This window comes from Heliangelus exortis, chromosome 3 (assembly GCF_036169615.1).
Source record: "Heliangelus exortis chromosome 3, bHelExo1.hap1, whole genome shotgun sequence".
NCBI classification, from domain to species: domain Eukaryota; kingdom Metazoa; phylum Chordata; class Aves; order Apodiformes; family Trochilidae; genus Heliangelus; species Heliangelus exortis.
In genome coordinates this window covers 24,457,014-24,474,579 of record NC_092424.1, presented here as the reverse complement: position 1 = coordinate 24,474,579, position 17,566 = coordinate 24,457,014, and the positions used below count along the sequence as shown (strand labels likewise).

Sequence of the window (17,566 nt, the reverse complement as noted above, 5' to 3'; positions counted from 1 at the left end):
GGCCTCCGCCGCACGCTCGCCGCCGCCGTCCACCAGCCGGGCCCTGCCCGCTGCCGCTGCCACCCCCGGCGCCCTGCGCCTCGCCGCCCGGCGCCGCCTGGCCTGCCGCCCGCCCGCCGCTCCCCCCTCGCCGGCGGAGGTCGCGGGAGCCCAGTTAAAGGAGGCGTGTGTAAAGATTTTGCAATGTCCCTGCATGGTGTTGTAGACTTTCCTAGCAAAGAAACCGGCTTCGGCTTCTTTAAAATCCCCGACGACTCACCTGATTAACCTGCCTGCGGTTCTGAGCTGACCAGGTAAAGCGAGCCCCCCCCGTCCCCACCGCGCACCTCTGCCAGCTGACACTGCAGCGGGGGCATGCTTTTGCTGGGAGATGAGCCGCTGCCAGAAGCGCTTCCCCCCCCCCCTCCGAGCCCCCCAATTCCACCTTCAGACCTTGCCAATTGCACTTGCTCCGAGTCACCCCCCCCCCGAAAAAAAAAAAAAAAAAAAAAATCAGCTTTGTAAAAAGCCGCACAACAGCACCGGCCGCCCGGGGTTTAGTGGTTCTCGTCTCTCGGACAATTATTTTAAATTATTGGCCTGGGCTGTGTGTGTGTGTGTTTGTGTGTGTGTGTTTGTGTTTGTGCAGGAACGAAAGGGAGAATGGTTTTTGTTGGTTTTTTTCTGCTATCCTACCCTAGCGAGTCTTGTCCTTTCCCCTTGGCCGGGGTCAGGGCTGCCGGGGAAGTGACGAGGCTTTTAGCCAGCAAGAGTTTGGGTCCCAGAGACCGGACTCTCAAAGCCGGTGCCGGGGCGCGTGTGATTGTCGCGGCAGCTGCCCTTGTCGTCCTGTCCCTTTCCCCCCCTCGCCCCTCCTCCCCGGGGTGCCCTTTCGGCAGCCCCGAAATGTCCTGGGTGCGGCGCGGGCCGGGCAGCGGCAGGGAGAGGCCGGCGGGCGGGGGGGGCAGAGGGGTAGGGGGAGGAAAGGGGGGCGTCCTCGCCCTCGTCCCTCCCCCGCTTCCCTCTCCTTCCTGAAACACTTATGCGAGCGGCTGGCGGGGGCCGAGCAGGCCCTGCACGGCACGCCGGGTGGGGGGCACTGCTGCTGCCGGGGGGGTCCCTTTACCGCTGTCCCCCGCGGGCTGGTGAGGCGGCAAGGGCCGTGGCCGGGCGGGACTTGTTTGGCTCGGCGGCTGCCGTCCTGTCGAGACCCGCGGGGGAACCCGCAGGCACAAAGGCAGCCGGGACTGTTCGCACCCGCATCAGGGGGGGGCGAAGGAAAGTGTGGAAAGTCACTGTACTGCCTGCTTCTCCTGGTGCTTCCCTCTCCCAGCCCTGTCTGTGGAGGAGTGGGGGTCTGAATGTCACTCGGCTGCGAGGAAATGTTGGTTCCCCCCCTCCCCTCTTTTATATATATATATATATATATATATATATATATATATATGTAGGTTTTCTCTGGGCATTAACGCTGCGAAGGAGCGAGTGGTCTGGAGGTACATTTTGAAGTGCTGCTGGGGAAGTGCTCTGAGTACTTGGTCTGGTTAATATGTTTCTTGTGATACCAAAGAGAGGACTGCATTTAGGAGATGACAAAATAATGGGGGAGGCAAGTAAAAATGAGCAGAATATGAAGGAGAGGAAAATGAAGGTGAATGGTAGTGTGGGAAGGCAGGCTTTTGTTTCTCCCGTTATTCCCCCCTCACCCAAATCCCGTCTTTTCACACTGTCAAGGAAACTCTAACAGCAAACTTGACCCAACAGAAAAGCAGATGAACACACACCCCAACCCCTTTTCAACCTATCATCACTTGCGGCCAGGAGTGAAATCTGAATGCCCTTTGTATAAAACCGCAAAGTTTTGAGCATTTATTGGGCATCCTGCCTCAAATACTAAGTGTAAAACTTGCCTGATATGCTACTTCCCTGTTTTATTTCAGAGGACAAAATGTTCTGGTGTAGCATACTTACCCTTGCTTTCAGAATGTTTACAATATAACCTACATTAGATTATATATGGTGTGCGTGCGTGTGTTGCATTTCCACTGAAAATAGCCAAAGACTTGGAATGATGGAAACGACTCATGTGGTTGAGATCTTCCTTGTCTTGAGAGCATCAAGGTAGCCGTGGTTCTGCATAATGGGGGGAGGAGGGGAGGAGGGAGCCTGTGGTGTGAGGGGTTTCATGTCTGTACAGGAAGCTGGCAGGTCTCCTTTTAGAGGAATTTACAGTTTAAAATGTGCCAGGGGCATGACATTCAGTGTGCTCATTATCAAAAATAAGGAAAACAAATGGATTGCATTAACTGTGTGCGCAGTATCACAGTTATTCCACCGTATTTTGTCAGAAATTAAAAGGTTACCACTAGAGTGCTATATCCCTATCTCGAGCCTGGCACCACTTATTACTGCAATGGTATTTCAATATTAAGTGATCTTAGAGATGTTTCATCTTTCATTTTGAATCCTGAATTTGAATCAGTATTAGGATGTCAGGGCTGTAAGATAAGGTATAACAAACTAAGTAGACAGCTGAAGGGCTCCTGCTGAAGGTGTTGCTGAGAAGGATATCTTGGGCTGTTCCCAGTAACCTTGTTTACTGGGACGTTTCAATTGCAACCTGAATTTCAGCAAGAGGCTGCCTGGACTAATGCCTGCGTGTCATTTGCACTCTCAACCTTCTCTCTGCCTTCCTCGCATAGGGGTAAAAACTTTTCTGGAAGGTTAGGGTGATTTTCTGATAGGAAAATTAAGATGTTTTCCTAAGAGGAACACTGCTCTTTGAACTCTTGTACCTTAGCAACAAAGTAGTCATGTTTTGATTTTTTTTTTTTTTTTTTCCTCTGATGTGTCAGGATCAGTAGTTACACCAGTCTTTTTAACTTCATGTATATGGGTTTGATTTATTATATTTAAGTCTTGGGGGTTTTGAACCTATTTTGTAGCACATGAAGTCAGATCAAGTCAGAATGTGAGAAGATGCGTGTTGTTGCAAGGAACAGTATTGTAGTAATCTGCTAATTTTTTGTTTCCTTTTCCTAAAGCTGTTCCAGGAAAGACACGTGGGTTTAGTGAGTGGGTGCTAAATGCCAGAGCCACACTGATGAAGAAAAATGCTGTTGAAATACTTTGGAATAATAAATAGGATACGTAATGGTCAACCACAAGATAAAAATTTTACACAGTGTTTTTATGGCTCTAAATTGGCTGCATTGTAAACCAAGCTTAGTACTCTATTGAGTCATCAGAGTTTTCAATTATTTAAGATTTCTAGTCAAGCTCTCTAATACAGTCTTCATCGTGCATATCAGGAAATTATACATAAGATTGTAATTCCTCGTTAGTATGTGAGGGCTTTGTTGTGGGAGGGGGGTTTAATTTTGACTTACCAGGACAAATACTGCAAAGCATGCACACAGAAAAATTATATGGAAATAGCTCCAGTCCTACAAAATAGGGATAGTTACAGCACTGAAATGTACCTAATACAATTTGAGATCCACTCACTAAGAAACCTTGATAGTATCTGCCTGGCAGGTACCATGCATTTGGAAATACTATATCTCCATTTAAATGCAGATCTTCACTTTTCTCCAGGGGGCAGTTGGTGAATCTTTCGATTGAACCACTGGTACTAGAAAAACTAACTGAAGATTTACCCATGAACAAGAGACCCTTTCAAGTCTGTCTTTTTGAAATAATGATTATAAAATTTCCTAGTATCACATGTTTATATTGCTTTTGATTACCTTTCCAAAATCACAGTTAAAGAATAGCTTCTTTTAATCAAGGTAGGCCCCTGTTTGCATGCTGGTTTAGAAATCTTAGAAGAGATAACCATTACAAATAAGTTCTTTGTTTTTACATGGGTATTGTGTTTGCATGTGAGTTTCCTCAAATGGACAGAGCAGTCTTGCTTTGATTTTGACCTAGATTCCTCCTGATTATTCCGATACAGCTAGTATCTGCTTGTTTCCCACTGTGAAAATAGGAGAACAACTGTTGATGCTATCTAGCTGGGGCTGTATGAGCAATAGCCACACATGTCCAGCCATCTCCCCTCCTCCTCCAAGGCTTCATTAGTAACTGATAGAACAGTGCTGCAGTCAAAAAAAAATGCAAGCCAATATTTTCTCTCCTGTAAAATTTTATTCTTTGAGGGTTTGATTTAAAGGATGATGGGGGAAAAAAAAAAAAAAAAAGGAACAGGTTGAATGAGTGAATTTCTGCTTCCAGATTTGGCACACAAACTTTGCACACTTACAGAGGTGAACAGAGCTGTGTTTTACCTGAAACACACCTCAGATCCAGCTTATTTCATATTTGTTTGAAACTCAGTGCTAGTAGGTATCAGCCCTCCTTAGAGGGGCTTCTCCTATCCAGTCCAGTTTTCTATATTGTTTGCCAGCTGCTTAGTTTGCAGTGTAGCCCAAGGCTTTAAAAGTCCAGGAGGAAGGGAACAGGAGCTCCCTGTTTGGGGTGCAAGCGGCACTAACTGCCTGGTGCTGATGAAACTAAAGGTCCTGACCTTCTCTATGGCCAGTGCTATGTGCTGTACACCTTTCAAGCCACTCCAGTCACCCCATCATGGGCAAGGGTGCTGCCTGAGGTTGCTAATGGTGTATAACCCATTGGTCCCAATACCCTGGAGAAAACATGTGCGTCAACACCTGCCTGGAGTCCAGGCAGATCTGCAAAGTCCAGTCTTACATGCATGAGCATTAATAGCAGAGCTTCCATTCAGCTTAATTGATATTCCTATAAACATCTATAAACATTTGTGTTTCTAGTGGATGCTACAGCTGGGTGGACTTCTTAAATTAATATTTTACATAGGTTGAAAGGAAAGTTGAGCCTGATATGTTAACTTACCATCTCAGCTATTCTCTTGACATCAGTTGGATTACTACATATATGACAAGGAGATTAGGTGCAAGATCTTCACACACAAATGTTTTTATTAGCAAGTTGATCGGTGGAGATGTTACTTCTCTGAAAATCTAAGTCAAGTCTAGACAAGTACAAACCTGAGTATGCATACATGAGTTAAGCAGGGCCTATGCTTTATAATACATTTTTTTCTTTAATATCTGAACAAGATCTCCTATTAGAACTCAAGCATTATGGGAAAGAAAGTGGAACTTTTCTCATAGAGCTTTTCTGTTTGGAAAACTAGTGGCAGTTGCTTTGAAGCATGTGTAATTGATTATCATACATTTATTTTAAAAAGGAGACATAACAAGGAATCTAACATGATGTTTTAGAATATATCTTCTCCCCACAATGTTCTTGAGGGAAATGTAAGGTTGCAGGCATCATTTCATGCCCTGTATGTTTTTGAACATAAATCAAAGAAATTGTTGGAGAGTTATAGATGTTCATAGCAACTGTAGCTATAATAAACACATGCAGTATATATTTTCTAAGCTATTTTGTATGGGTGAAAAGCTGAAGCTGGCATTTTGTATGAACAATTCAACTTAATCACTGAAAATTTATTTCCTAGTTAGCATGGATTACCAGTGTAGCATGAAGTTGTACACCTTGGTTTAAGTTCATCTGGTTGTGAAGCCTTGGTTTAAAGCGGGGAAGAATTTAAATTGGATCTAGACACCTTGAATGAATTATTCCAAATGTCAAATTTGTCATGATGCCTCCATGGTGATATTTACATTTATATTATCCCCTACATTGTTTTCAAAGTATGTCAGATACTTTAGAAAGCATTTTTAATTGCACACATAGCACAAAATGTGCACATAGTAAAATAAAAAATAATGGGAATCCTCAGTGATCCAGTAGCGCTGAGCTGCTGCTGAGAGTGCCACATCTCTTAGGCATAAATATTTTTTATTATTTCATCAGTTTTGGTTTAAAGTCCTAATTGATAAAAATGGAAAAGGGCCTTTTATGGAGGAATTTCAGTGAGGACATAGTAGTTATTTGGTGTGCAATAGGAAGCTCTTCCATACACTGCATTAAAATCCTAAAAAAGAAAACTTAGAAGTTACAGTTAATGTGCATGTGGACAGACTGGGGGTAGGAGACATTCAGGATCTGTGCAGAGATCAGGCAGCTCTAGATAAACGAAGTTTTGGACTTCATACTTAAACAAAATCCTAAGTGTCTGAATAAAACAGGTAGGGTGTGTTTCTTGGAGTCTGGCCTTCCAGGTATAGCTCTGACTATCCTGCAGATGCCTATTGGATTCAGAGATGGATTATTGAAACTGAAAATTTTACTGAAAATTTTGAGACTAGCTAAAAGGCTTGACTTCTAAAAGTGTCCCTGTGTTTCTGCTGGACTGTGTTTCATTGTGGTTATTTTCAATCATTCCTTTTTTATTACAAGAGCCAGAAATCTCTTTTTAAAAGAGAATGCTGCTCTCTGAATACTTGGCTCCTGAAAACAGGGTTTTAAAATATACAACAAATATCATGAGCTTGATGCTAAAATTGAGAATTTGCTCTGTTTTACTTGTTTGTAGTATTAGCCTTAAATGTCTTCCTCTTGATGTCTTTGAATTTTAAGAACCTCATGTATTAAAAAAGTTTATTACATTGTTGCAACTGATGGATGGGAGGTGCCATCTTGGTCACCAGTGCTAGTTTAGACTTCTGAAGAGGCATTGGTTTCCAAGGGCCACTCTTTCCTCTGGGCATGGTAGAGAAGGAATGGAGACCTACAGCTTCTGGCATTGCATAATCTTGGTCTCAGCTTCCCCTTCTTCATTTCTTGCCTAGCTCTTGCTCTCTATCCTCTCCGAACATTTTTTGTAGCCTCTTTTTAATAGCCAGGCTACTTTTTCCCATCCTCTGGAGGTTGGAGAAGGAACTTTGAATTGTTACTATGCTCCCTACTTTATGCAGCTCTGTGAAAATAAAAATTAAAGAGAAAATCAGGAAGGAGAGAAAAGGGAAGACAAGGTGTTGCAGGTTGAGGTATAGCTGGGAAGATTGAGAGGAGAAAGTTTTGGCAGTTCCTGTGTGTTCTGTAGTTGGGATCAGTGTATACTTGCATAAAAGAAGAGACCTGAAGGAGCTCTGTCCCTGGATCCATATGGACCCATATGTGATGGATGGGACAGGTAAAAAGTCGAGTCTAGCCTGAAGTAGACATCCTCCAACCCTGAAAAGTGCAGGCTAGGATGTGTTGGGTAGGACTGCTGAATACAGTTCAGTTGTTCCTCTCGTACTGCGTTTGGGAGACTCAGCCTTTCTGCACAGACTTTGCCTCTAAAGAGGCTCTTGAGGAGGAAACTTCATTCACTGAAATTTCTGCTTCCACAGCGATTTTTTTTTAAACTTGTCTTAAATTGGTGCCATGTGTTCCACCTGAAAAAAAGAGCTTGTTTTACTCTGTGCTGAATTTTTAACAGAAAAAAAAAACCTCCCTCTGCCATATTACAGTCAAAAGAGACCAGGTGGGCAAGGACTGAGGACAAGGTATGGAGAGGCTGAGCTGCTGGCTGGGCACTGGAGCACAGAAAGCAGGCAGGCCAAGGTTGTGGCCCTTCTTATGGCACAACTGCAAGCTGGATGTATAACCTCAGGTTTTAGTCCTTTACCTTCCTCTGACATGAAACCCTTCTCTCAGCTTGAGCAATGCAGAAACTGTGCTTTTGCAATACACATTGAATGTGATGGTGCTGGTTTAGGTGCGGAAAGGTGAGGTGATGTGCAGGTAATCACTGAGCCCAGCCTGGCAGCCAGGATTTTGATTCGCTGCCTTGCACTGTGTCTTCAGGGAGAAGAGCAAGATTAATCTTGCTTATGCCATCATACGCTTTCATTTCTTTGGTGTGACAAGGTGCAGGGGTGGACAGGATCTATCTCCCAAAGGAGAGAGGCAAATTTGGGTAGAAGTTAATGCTGAATCAGTATGGTTACCCTGCTATAAAAGTTGTCTGCCTTTTATAAAAAAAATAGTTTTAATGTTTTACTAATCAGGTTTTGCTTGTTGTTACTTTTTTTTAATTGAAGGGAGGTACAGACATGAACTATAAGTACCTTAGGAAACTGGGCCACAAACCCTGCTACTTGTTTGTACTTGTGAGTGAGTGTGTGCTCACATGTGCAATGTGCGTACACATACTTAGATGCTGTGTATGCACAGGATCTCAGTTATTTTGCTGTTTGAACCATAGAGCATTCTGGCTTGATGTACTGTCAGTTTTGGTTTCTGCCCTTTAGAATAAAGTTCAAAATATTAAAGAAATAACACGCAATATACTAGTAGCTAGAATAGTCATAGCGCCTGAGGGGAAGAGAGGGTGGTGAATAATGTGTCTTACAAATGCCCAGAAAAAACCTTTAACTACTCCTAACCAAACTCTGCAGCAGTGCACTTTTCAAAGGGTCTCTTCCAGGTTTTGTGTCTGAGCTTTGATTGTTATCCTGGAGAGAGAAGTAGTTCCTGTTTGGAAAGTAGCAAGCAAGCTCAATGGTCAAGCTCTGACTGTGTGCCAGGGGAATGCATGGTCCCAGTTACTCTCTGGAGAATCACCTTGGGCTACATGGTGAAGCAACTAAATCCGAATTAATTACTGGAGTATTGCTTTCCAGTTTATGAGTTGAAATGGCACTAGCAGATGTATTATTTTTAAACCTTGCTTTTCTGGTCTTGTTAGTTTACTCGGAGAGCAACAAGAACTGCAGAAGCTGATGCATCCCTGGCTGGTGCTGGAGGGATGAGGCAGGAACTAAGGAGGCACTAACAGATATTTGGAATCACACTGGGCCTTTGGTCAGAATACCAAACTTTGCCAGATTTAGGGTGTTGGGCTCCACGGTTTTAGCCTAGCGGGGACAGTGCAAAAAGCCTCTAGATAAAGTATTAAAGGAAAGAACCAGCCCCCTCCCACTCCCAAAATCTTCAACGTGTTTTCTGTGTCCGAAAAAAGAAGTGCTAAGAAGTGTGTCACCGATGCAAGACAGGCTCGGGATGAATTTAGGATAAACAGGATGCTTATTGCACTTAATTTAGCAGTTCTCAGGCAGAAAATGCTTTTGAGTGCAGCTAACAGCCTCTCATCTGCAAATGCCACAATCAAGACAAAGCACAATACATTGTGGTGAATTCTGCAGTTCACAGTCATGACACAGTCAAACCCTCACATTACAGTGAGGGATTGTGCTTGTATCTCGACTGCCTGCGATGCAGGGTTTCAGACCAGCATTAATAAAAAGAAGACAGTAAATACACAGTTCCAAAAGTCCTGCAGGATATGCAGCAAATGCCGGTGATTCAAACTGGGTGAAGTTGTCAAAGGTTGCTTTGCTTTCCAGAGCCTGGCAGTAGCTCCACTGAAATGTGATGCCATTGGTTTTCAGCAAAGGTTTCCTTCTGCAGGGCTGCGAACAGAGATCAGCTGCAACTGTGTATACACAACTAGGGAGCAAATCAGGCAGCACATTTAAGCAGCCTTTTTAATCCTGAGACTTTCCAAGATTTCTTCTTCATGCAGGAAGTTTCCTTTATATTGTCAGCTGTAGCACTTTGCTCATGTTATGAGATCAGAGCTAGGATCACTGCTGCACAGTAGCAAGACTTCCTTAAGACATTTGTCCTTGAAACTGCACCAAACTCTTGGAAGAACCCAGAACCTGTAAGTATGTATGATATAGGCAACAATAGCATGGTGCAAAGCTGCAATCAACCATTATACAATATCTGACTAGCAGGGCAGGAGGGATTTTTTTGGTTTTTTTTTCAGATGTTACATTAATTTTCAGTTTGTTCTAAGGAAACAAATCAATTTGGGCTTCTGATACAGTGACTTTGCAGTAGATGAGCTAGTAGTAATATGTTTGATTTAACTATTTGTTGCTCTCATGTAGCTTGTGGGACAATTATTGTATCCATCAAACTATAGTGAACTTTCCTTGTGTTTTTTAGGCATTTTAAGGGGTTTGGGGGTCGATCTTGCAAATAAGTTTTTGCTTTGCTTTTTGATTTTGGCAACCCCACCCTAAGCCAAACTATAAATAACAGGGCAAACAGAACTAGTCTGTATTGTTCTAAGGTAGTAATAAAATATATTTATTTGCAGGCATAATGTAGTCATTAACAATGCTGAACTGTTTGGGGTGGGTTTTGTCTTAATTGAATCCTACTCAAGGCTGTCTGTTTTGTGTTTTACTGTGTCTGTTTAAGTTACTTTGCCAGGACTGCAGTCTGAGTGAACCTGTATTTGAGCACTGTTTATATTCTGAACACATTTCTGGGAAAATAAGTGTTTGAGATTTTTTTTTTTTTTTTTTTTTTTAGAGCCTTAAACAGTATAGTTTTTTTAGCAGTGAGCGCCAGAGAAGGCACAACATGGATGAATGTCAGATGTAGACCACATAACCTAAGTCTTCCCTGCGCTAAGTCTGACCTGAACGTGTCCACTTTTGCTCCTGTGACTAATAAAAGCCTTGAGCTCCCTTTCAATAAATTTTTCATACTCAATGATACTTCTGTTTATCAGATTAATTTATCCCAGGTTAACCTGATTGATAGCTGGACTGTGGTTTCTTAAGAGCTTTCTCTATGAAACCCCACTGAAGAGCTGCATTCCATTTAACCAGTGAATGTAAAAACTGGTAACCATGGATTCAGCCACCACTAACTGTCAAGAGCAATGACTTGTTGTAAACAATACAAATGAGCCAGGATAGCAGAATCAACCAGACATGAAATGATTTTAATAGAAATTACGGTAAAGGTCATGTGATACTGTATCGGCTTGAATTCAGTGTTAAAGGGAAAGTATTTCAGTTTTTCAGGTTTGATTTAAATTGCACATCTCTGCTGGCTTCACGTTTGCTTAAGACCCCCCAGGAGTGAAAATGAGGCAGTTCTTTGGAAATGCCCCTGCTTAATTGCATGCTATGGCTTAGGCCCCGATCCTGAAAATGCACGAATAACTAATCAATGGGATTATCCATATACTTAAAATTTCCTATTTGTGTTTGTAGGATTGAGGCCTTTCTAGGTAAGTTAGAAAGAAAAAAAAAAACTATTTTCTAAGGAATTAACCTGTCACTAAAGATAAATCATGGAAATGCAAGTTTTAGTACTGTTGTATGCATTGGTAGGAGATTTTTGTTTGCTTGTTTCAATAACATGAAAACAAGTTATATTTACCTCTTAGCTTTTAAATGTTACGACTTTCATCTCTCATCCACCATTCCTCAAATCCACTTCTTAATTTATAGCCTTTCTTTTGGAGAACTGGTAAACCATCGTGTCAGCTATTATAATACAGCATGGTGATAGGCACATGCAGATCGCATGAGCAGTCGTGTGTCCTATCTCAGGAATTTCCATCCCTACAAAATCTCTGCTGACTCCCAGCTGTCACATGGCTGTCACTCACAAATTCTAACCATAACCAAATTCTCCTCCCTGGGCATGCGCTCACCAAACCTCTTTACGTATACACACGCTTAGACAATTGCTCAAATGTCCCTGCTTAAGCACTTTTTCTGTGTAAATGGGTCTCCCCCACAAGTCTGCTGCATTCCACTAATGCTTCTCCCTTAATTTGTTCCTGGGTGCTACTTCCCTGCTGTGCTTGTGGTGTTTGTGCAGGGAGGAACCTGGACTGGGAATAGCAGTCAGTAAGAAATGCAAACAAAAATAACATTGTGTGTTATTTAATATAACAGTTCAAATCAGTGTGAATCCTAAATCTCTCTACAAAAATGTAACCATTACTGTTCTGTAGACAGCACTGTTACCTTACAGTATACTGAGTTACTGTTTTGTCTATTTACTCATTGTAACATTTATATTATTTGCAAAATTTAGATTATAAAACTCAAAGTCTTTAACTTTGGTTATATCTAGGTTCTTTCATTATTTCATAGATGTCACATACATCTATGTTGTTTTATGAGTAATTATGATTTATATATTTTTCAACCAAGGTGTTTCAAACAGTGTCTCATCAATCTGTTAGTGCTGACCAGTCTCTGTCAAGCATAGGTTGAAACTAAAATGCATAGGTAAGTACAGGACAAATCCTGCTTTCCCTGTTCTTCTGATCTGCCTTGCCAGACAGAGGGGCAATTGCTTGTGTGAGTTGGGAAGGTAAGATTTAGCTTATAAATAGAATAAGAGCAGGCAAAAATAGGCTGAGCTCTACTGAAAAGAAATACATTTGAGGAGTAAAAAGAAAGTACTTTAGCAGGAATATTTGGGGAAAAAATGCCAAACTGAAAAATATTTTCTGTTACTTGTCTCTATCAGTGTAAAGAGTATATTGGGGTACTCTGTAAATCAGACCTATAATTATGTTAGCACTTGGCAAAAAGGGAGGATGTGGCTGGACAGAAAAGCTATCACCTTGACCTTGCATAGATATCCTGGGACAAATCCAGAACTGAAAGGAAAATGCAGGTGAAAGTACACCGAGTCTCAAGACCAATATGCAAGTAAGTGGGGGAACCCAGGTTAGCTTTCTTACCATAAGCTCATTACAAACCACTACTAATTCTTACACCCCTTGACAACCAGGAGAGGGGGTGGCATTTGAACAATTTTGTCTGGCAGAAGAAACCAAGCTTCAATCTGGAGAGATCATGCAGTGTTCTGGAATGCAGGACTGCACTGTGGTTCCATGGACTTCACTGGCACTGTACAATGGGCACTTTTTCTTAGTCAAAAAATCTTTAGCATCTTTATCATCTGTGACATAAGTTCTTGTCTCCTCTCCTGTATTTTGCATCAAATACTGAGTTTTTACACAAAACTTGCAGGAGTTAGTGGGTGAGTTGCCAGAGTTCTGTGCCCATCTGCAGATAGAAAGAACTGGGAGGCAAGTCCCATTATTTTTCTCCCAGTTTATCAAGTTCAGATGCTGCAGGAGACTTCTCAGTTGAAACAGAGCTCTGTGAAAATGGATTTAAATCCCTAAAATGGAGACCTTGGTGTTTTATCTATAGAGAAGTCTCAGTGTGTGCAGTCAGGCAAATATTGCAGTGCATACTTAGGCACCAGCAGAAATACTTACCAATAAAATAATTAGTAATAATTAATGATATCCTGTGAACACTGTAGTAGTCAATAATAACAAAAGTTGTATTTTATTATTGTTATTTAATCTACTACTTTTATGCAAAGACAACTGTTGTCAATTAGATATCTCTTGCATATGAAAATATTGCAATGGCAGTCCTCTCAACTACAGTCAAATGGTGTAAGTACAGGCACCTGGCACCTTCATATCAAGCAGTCCTGACCAGGTATAGGGAATATAGGATAAACTGGTATCCACTTCTACTCACACTTCATGGTTGAGACAGCCAACAGCACTGCATGTAAGTGAGAAGTGTATCAGTAGCTTTTGTTGGGTGGACTCCTGGCTATCAGGAACTGGACTGAAATACTTAATTTCATGGAGCGTGGCAAACTAGTTAGTCACTGAATGACAGAATATTGTTCTTTGAATTGTTAAGCATCACAGTGTTCTATAAATTTCTGCTCCTTTCTAGTTTTACCTCTTCCCTGGTGTGGGTAAGTGAAGTTCTTCTGAGGATTCCTCTAGTCATTTTGTCTTAAGAACATTTACACTTTTTCCCATGGGCTATTGAAGACCCACAATTTATGGATTATAATGTTCTTCAGGTCAGCAAAACTGTTGTGGAGTCTAAAGACAGGACTGTGATCTGTATCAGCTGCACTAACTTTCCATTAACTTTCCATGACTAGAACACATCTTTGATTATTCTGCATTATTCTGTTGTACAAAATAAGGACGTTCTCTGAGTATTTTAGTTTAACAGAACCAGACTCTCACTGACCATCAGCTTTTGCATGCATAGAATCTCTCCTTCCTGGCAAGGCTTTAGGCCCAGATCCACAAAAGGATTAGATGCCTTAAGTGGGACTTAAGTAGGATTTAGGCATTGAAAGCCCAAACTGAGATCCTCAGGATCCCCACTGAACTGCCACCTAGCCTTAGAAGTTGCCTAACCTGTGTGAGAGCCTCTGTTTTCAATATCAAGCTTTCCCAGGTGGCCAGATAGCTGCTTTGGATGTCCTCAAGTGCTTCCATCCTGACAAGGTTGAGCCTCTTTGCTCCCATCTTTCCCCATACATCCCAACAGGCTTAAGAAACCATGAGCTCCTCTTGGAAAACTGGCTTTCTGTGTGTGATGTATCTCACTTTCTCCAGCAGTGTCCTTGAAGTAAAGGACCTGCCACTAGGTTTCTTTCAGGAGCAGCTTGGAAACTTTGAAAAAGATACCAAAATGAAGAAACTTGAGTATCACTGCTTAAACACGTAGATCCTAGAGAACAGCTGGGACTTCAGGTGTACATGGCTTTTGTTGCCTTCTGCTGGCAGACTTGGAACGTTCTGTGCTTGCTGATGGCTGCTCAAGAATCTGTTGTCACTGCACAAGATGCAGGCTGACAGGGCTGAGGATTCCATCACACAAGCAAAACACCTTCATGTTGTTTACTGGAATGTGAAATTATTATTGGTCCTGGAGGTTTTCTTGGAAAATTCAGGCCCTAGTGTCTTGTAACAGCAATTCTGGGGGAAGTGCTTTAGCAGGGAAGAACTCTTTTCTGCAAGAGGTCACTCAGGGTTTCACCTCACTCTGTGATAAATAGTGGATGTTTTTGAAAGCCAGACTTATTGGGGTGTTCTGTATGTGCACCCAGAAACAATAATGACTTTTTTAGGGCTTTAGTCTCAAGACTTTCTGGAGCTGTGGCTGGATTGATAGCTGTCTCGCTTTGCGGAGACCAAAGCAAATAATGTCTTGTTAGTAGCTGAATAAATGGTCCTGTGCCATCACTTATTTCTCAGCTGTACTCATGACATTTCATGTGTTCTCAGCCATGTCTGTTGTTTGTTTAAATCCTACTCAGTTCCTTGATTTATTAGTTTTCTGTAGACTTTTGTTCAAGTAGTCCCAAATGCTATCCTATTCCAAATAGGTGCATCGTTATCAGCAAATAGTCTTTCATCAATAATTTTAATTCTTCCATGTAACTCTGCATACATTCACTTTGACCTTCTATTTTTTGAAACATAGGATTTTTTTCTGAGAGGGAACCTGTTAGAATTTATCCTGAATCATTCCCTCTTTTTATGCAGAACTTGTACAAGAAATTGCCTTTATCTTTTTCCCATGTTAATAGTTAAGAGCTTTTTTTTTTTTCTTTTTCTGGAAAGAGAGAACATTTTCTTAGAGAACTTTAGTTTTTTGATTTTTCAAAGACAGCTAGACTGCATGCAACCTTAATATTATTTATTACTGCTTTTGATTTATGTACATATATACAGTTCTGAAAACAACAATATAGAATGTAAAATGTATCTCTATTTGCTATATTTTTATATAGCCTAAAATATATTTGTATATATATTATAGCCTAAAAACTATAGAAGGACCAAAAAAGAAAAACTCTTTGAAAATTTAGAAACTGCAATTATAGAAAGTCTCTATATAGTGAAAAAAAACTAACATGTAATAACAAGTGCATTGTGTGTTCCTCACAAAGGCCTGTTGTGTTTATGTTGAGGTAGCTAAAATTTGTAGGACTGCCTATGATAATGACATCTTAATAGCTAAGAATTTTATTGATGTATTTTTTAAACTGATTGATGTATTTTAAAAACTGATACAGGGAGATCTGTTATTTTAATGAAGAGTATATATTATAAATGAACCTGTAACTTTTAATCTACTAACTTTGTGTTTTCAGAGTAGCATGCTTGAATTATTACACATTTATGTCCATATTTTGATACATACAAATATTGGCTCCTATGCACATCTTTTATCATTCCATTTGTACATTTGAATTATTTGTCACATAGTCTCATTGTGGCATTTCTAGGGCAAACAATTTTGTAAAACATGTTCGGAGCAGTCTTGTGAGTATTCCTGTCTTGCTGTTTTACCTCTTTTTACCGCAGGAGATCTGCTCCTGGACTTCCATGAAGACACTAGCATGTCATGTAGCGTGATAAAACCAAGTAGAAATTAGGTATAGCACAATAAATTGGTATTAAGAAACTCATTTCTGGCCAGTTGCAGGAGGCAGCTGGTACTGTGAGTGTTAAATCATCATACATAATGAAGGTCTGACTATTGTATAGAACCAATTTTAGTTATAGGAAGTTCAGCAAATACTGTGCCGTGGTGGTTGCCAGATCACTTGCGTGCTTGCTAAATCCTATATATACAGTGCTTCCGTTTGCTGGGTTACTCATTGAGCTTTTAATAGTCAACTTAATTTTAGGTAAGGTTCAGTTTAGTAACTCTCGCAATTAGTGGAAAATATTGCCAGCGTTCATCTGGTAAAGCCTATTATATATGATATGCACATGCACAGTGCATGCGGAGGTAAAAGGTAACAGATTGATTCTGCTGGATCCTGTCATGACCAGCTTTTAAGGATAAATTACAGAACCTTTTAATTATTGGGGTAACCTTCCAGAAAATTGAATCCTGACTTTGCACGCCAGGAGGAAGTTTGGTCTCCCTTGCTCACCATCACTTCCCAAGACTGGCAGCGGGTCTGCACGCTGGGCTCCCTAGCTCCCTGTCAGGTTGGGGGCTTCATGGCAGTGCCAGGGATGTGCTGCCTCTGGGGTGGGCTTAGAGCCTGTGTCAAATGAGCGGTCTTTTCAGGGCAAGGTTTTGAGCCTCGTCAAGCTTATTTGTTTTTCCTCTCTGAAAGCAGCAGAGGTACAGGGGGCAAGTCTGCTGCCTGCCTCTTTTAAGGCATTTTTATGGGTTGTTTTTATGGGTAAAGGACTACAGGTGAGATTATTATTTTTTTTTCTTCCCCTCATATAAAATGGAGATATGACTTCAGCCAGCCAGATAGCATCCTGCAAAATGAAATAGTGGAGGCAATAACCATAACTAAGGATTAACTTGGAAATAAAGGGAAAAGTACAACAACCAGATGAAGCAAGAGGGTGGTTTGTTTTGTTTTGTTTTTTCCTAGTGAGAAGGTTAAAATATATGTGTCTGGCTGACTCATGTGTCCCCACAGGATGGATGCCACAAGGACAGTTAGAGGTATCTTGCTCTGATAGCAGTGCTCATGCTGAACTAGGAATTCTCAGATCCATACATACCCAAAATGCAGGTCTCTTTGACAAAATATAAGAAATTATGTATGAGAAGAGGCACAAGGGCATATGTATCTTTAAAATTGTGTCCCTCACTCAGAAGTAAATGCTGGTTACTTCTTTGTGGGGTGAAAATCAGGAGTGTATATGCCAGTCCAGTCCACTGGGCTGCAAGTCACTGTTTTGAAACTGTGTTGTGTGTGCAGAATCCTGCCCTGGTTAAAAATACACTGATTTAAGTAAAGGTAGTAATATTTTCTTGCCATAGAAACCTAATGTAGAAAAGGTGTGACTGTTGATAGGGCCCTATCAAGCTGGGTGAAGAAGAGGCAGCAGAGAACTCACTCTGGTTTGTAGGAGGATGTAGGTAAGTGAGGATCTGCATATGAAGTAGTTCGCCAGCTAGATGGCAAAGCATACAGGATAAAGTCTTGGCTTTGCTGAGATCAGTGGGAATTGGTCTTGATATCACTGCAGATTCTTTCTACTCCTGTAGTG

The 17,566-nt window shown here is 41.4% G+C and overlaps 1 protein-coding gene across 22 annotated transcripts in view; it reads left to right on the top strand.

Annotated features, from left to right (window-relative positions):
* ESRRG (estrogen related receptor gamma) overlaps window positions 1-17,566 on the top strand; it is a 404,999-nt gene that overhangs the window by 21,745 nt on the left and 365,688 nt on the right. For 6 of the 22 annotated variants that reach the window (XM_071739671.1, XM_071739659.1, XM_071739657.1 and 3 more), the window contains exon 1: window positions 157-293. The exons of 7 other annotated variants lie outside the window; for them this stretch is intronic. Coding sequence is in view for 5 of the 15 variants with exons in the window: in XM_071739644.1 (XP_071595745.1) it covers window positions 9,489-9,586 (98 nt within the window). In the remaining 10 variants the exon portion in view is untranslated. Of the gene's footprint in view, window positions 1-156; window positions 294-9,356; window positions 9,587-17,566 lie in introns of those variants that run through there. 9 more of the 22 variants (XM_071739648.1, XM_071739646.1, XM_071739647.1 and 6 more) reach the window with 4 other exon arrangements.